Source organism: Salvia hispanica, chromosome 3 (genome assembly GCF_029641045.1).
Source record: "Salvia hispanica isolate PSC_SH4W2 chromosome 3, Shi_PSC_v1, whole genome shotgun sequence".
In the NCBI taxonomy this organism is placed as follows: Eukaryota; Viridiplantae; Streptophyta; class Magnoliopsida; order Lamiales; family Lamiaceae; genus Salvia; species Salvia hispanica.
This window is the reverse complement of record NC_142694.1, coordinates 38,840,474-38,843,576: the sequence shown is the minus strand read 5'-3', so window position 1 is coordinate 38,843,576 and position 3,103 is coordinate 38,840,474. Positions and strand designations below refer to the sequence as shown.

At 29.9% G+C, this 3,103-nt stretch overlaps 1 protein-coding gene across 1 annotated transcript; it reads left to right on the top strand.

Annotated features, from left to right (window-relative positions):
- Nucleotides 1-984: 984 nt before the first annotated feature.
- Nucleotides 985-2,754, top strand: LOC125219315 (uncharacterized). Its single transcript, XM_089066953.1, has 5 exons — nt 985-1,084; nt 1,790-1,844; nt 2,007-2,237; nt 2,435-2,524; nt 2,611-2,754. Coding segments are annotated over exons 1-4 (372 nt in total). The 5' UTR covers nt 985-1,082; the 3' UTR covers nt 2,519-2,524; nt 2,611-2,754.
- Nucleotides 2,755-3,103: the final 349 nt, after the last annotated feature.

Genomic DNA, 3,103 nt, shown 5'->3' with positions numbered 1-3,103 from the left:
AGTGCTTTTATTTATTTACTTATCTGTCATTACAATCTGCTAAATTATTCTATGGGTTGGGATTGAATTAATATAGTTTCACCATTATGAAAACAAGTTAGTTTAATCATAACTAATTACACTTTTACCGAATAATAAATTTAACATTAATTTCAAAATTTGAGATAAAAAAAAATAAGATGTCTATCTTTCTCAATAAAGAGAATCATTTATTTGACTCTGCTTATGAGAGGATGTTTTTCTCATAACATGCAATCTATGTATTTTACATCACAGTAGTATTTATTTCATTTTTATATAAGGTATACATAAATGTGATTTTTAAAAATTTTAAATACACTATATATAGCATGAAGATGGAGAAGACAAGGATTCACACTAGGATCCTCACCTACACTTGGCTGTGCAAAAATTGTGCAAAAATTGTGCCAGTATGGGCTATTTTTACTTTTTAAAACTTTTTAATTGCAAAAGTTAGAATCGTGTACTTTAATATTTTTTATCATTTTTGTTTTGAGATTTTGACTCTTTTCATCCTCATATCATTAATTGCAAAAAACTTATATCTGTAATTTAAAGTTATAAAGAATCAAAATACACAAATCACTTAATAAGTCACTTAATAAGATTTCAGCAAACAAGCTAAGTTCAAATTCAGGTCCTAATTAATTACACTCTCACCAAATAATAAATTTAAAATTAAATTTCAAAATCTAGGATGAAAAATAAAATCCGTCTCTCTCTGTATATAAAAGAGAATCATTTGACTTTGTGTCTAAGGATTGGTTTTATCATCTCAACATGCAATCCATGGTTGAGTCACAATTCTTTTCAAGCATAAAGAGAAACCGTTGAAATACCAAGAAAAAAAGCTACTTTTACAACTTATTTTGAGTACTGCGAAAATAAATTCTTAGGGCAAAGGCCCATCTATAAATAGTGATCTCAAGGTTCAACATTTCACTCATCTCTCTCACTCTCTCTCAGCACTTAGTTTCAACACTTAGTTTCAGTCTCCTTAGCTTCATTCTCTCAGATCAATTTCTTCAAGCAAATGCCCTCTACATCCAACTCCAATGTAAATGTATGCATCTCTCTCTCTCATGATGTTTATGTTTGGATCTGATTTTGCAGATTCAACAATTGGAGTGGAAATGGGATGAGCAGTACCGATGCTTTAGGGTCAACGGTGTCCTCATTACTGTGCCTCTAAATTCAAGGCTTCCATTTGTTAGATTAATTCACTTATTCTTAGCTTATTTATAATATTTTTTCATGGTTATAACGTTGAAGAGGCGAAGGTCTCTGTAAGCAGAGAGATCAAGAAATCAAACTTCTTTCCCGCGGGAAAAAGACTTGAGATTCGATGTGTTCGAAGTTTTGTGTCTCATTTTCAGTCGCTAGATTCTTTGGGATTTTTAATTTCTTGTGTGTTGGTTTAATTTTCAGGGTTTCACTAGGAATATTTATGTATTTATCTTTTTTCAGTTATTAATTCATGTATGATTAATTAATCCGTAGTTAGTGTGTACATTCTTATCTTGTTATTTTTAATATACATAAGGCCGTTGTAATTAATAGTTAGTAAAAATAATGCAAGTCATTATGATTTACAGGTCACATACCTATCTTGGCATTAATAATGTTTATACCTGAAATAGCAGAACCAGATCTGGCTGTTTAATTATCACATAAACTTATTATTCAATTAAATTTCATTTTTTAGCTTCTACATAAACAAAATTGTATATATAACTAATATTACATTTACTTATTTTTTTTACTACAGGAAGAAGATGTTACAAGAAGGGAACAAACTCTTAGAAGAGCAACAAGAATGGAAAGTAAGATGTATACTTGTCGAGTCTTTTACTGTACAGCTTTGTGCAAAAATGTGTTGGTAATGAAAGATGTATATATACATAGTTATATAGTTATGAATACAAAATATTTAATTGTGCTTGAATACCAACTATTCTAACATAGCTTTGCTTCTATCATTATAGGTTAGCACTGAAAACTATATTTTCTATGTTTTAACTCCTTTTGAGGATGACGGGAAGAGGAAGATAAGGGCAAAGGAAACTGATCGCCAACAAATCGGGGAGCTCTCTCCCGTTGTGGGAGAAGTTTACCCCAATATCGATGACAAAAGCAACCTTCTGATTGCACAACGATCAGAAGGCACTCGCAAAGTCCAGCTTCGCGAGCGTACTGGGTCGCAGAAGATGGAGAAGGTAATGGATCGCACAACATATATTTAATTTATAATAATAAAATAATTGTTTTAGGAAACTGAAAAAACCTGCACAAAAACGGCACAGTTTTTGCACTGCACGGGTTGTTATGATTTTCTTCAGTTTGCTATTTATTTTTACTCATGTTCAATTATTTCATTTTCCTAATAAAATAAAATATTATTTTTCAATTTCAGTTTTATATGCACCAAAGCGTCCGAAAAACTATGAGGTCGATGAATGAGGTGGCCACGTTCATCTTATACAACGCAATTTACTAAAAATTGGTGAGTTGTTTTCAATTGTTCTTATTTAAAAAAAAATATTGTGTTGATACATACATTCTAACATTTATTTCAAAATTATTTTTCAGGGTGTGAATCGAAATGTTGACCATATCACCTGATTTTAAATAATATGTTGTATTCCGATTTCTCAAATTAGAGTGAATATGTAATAATGACTTCTCCGTAATTATGTATTTTTCAAATGCTTAGTGCTTTTATTTATTTACTTATCTGATGCTTCTGTTATTACAATCTGCTAAATTATTCTATGGTTGGGAGAATTAATAAGGTTTCACCATTAAGAAAACAAGGTAGTTTGAATTTAAGTCATAATTAATCATACTTTCACCAAATAATAAATTTAACATTAAATTTCAAATTTTGAGATTAAAAATAAGATCTCTATCTTTCTCGATAAAGATAATCATTTGACTTTGCTTATGAGAGGATGTTTTTCTCATAAGAACATGCAATCTATGTATTTTTCATCATAATAGTAGATCTCTATCTTTCTCGATAAAGATAATCATTTGACTTTGCTTATGAGAGGATGTTTTTCTCATAAGAACATGCAATCTA

What these genes read in the sequence shown, in the direction of transcription:
- LOC125219315 (XM_089066953.1), top strand. An exon ending in AAGAGCAACAAGAATGGAAA is followed by an intron (nt 1,845 to 2,006) that starts GTAAGATGTATA and finishes CTATCATTATAG; the next exon opens with GTTAGCACTGAAAACTATAT. An exon ending in GGTCGCAGAAGATGGAGAAG is followed by an intron (nt 2,238 to 2,434) that starts GTAATGGATCGC and finishes TTTCAATTTCAG; the next exon opens with TTTTATATGCACCAAAGCGT.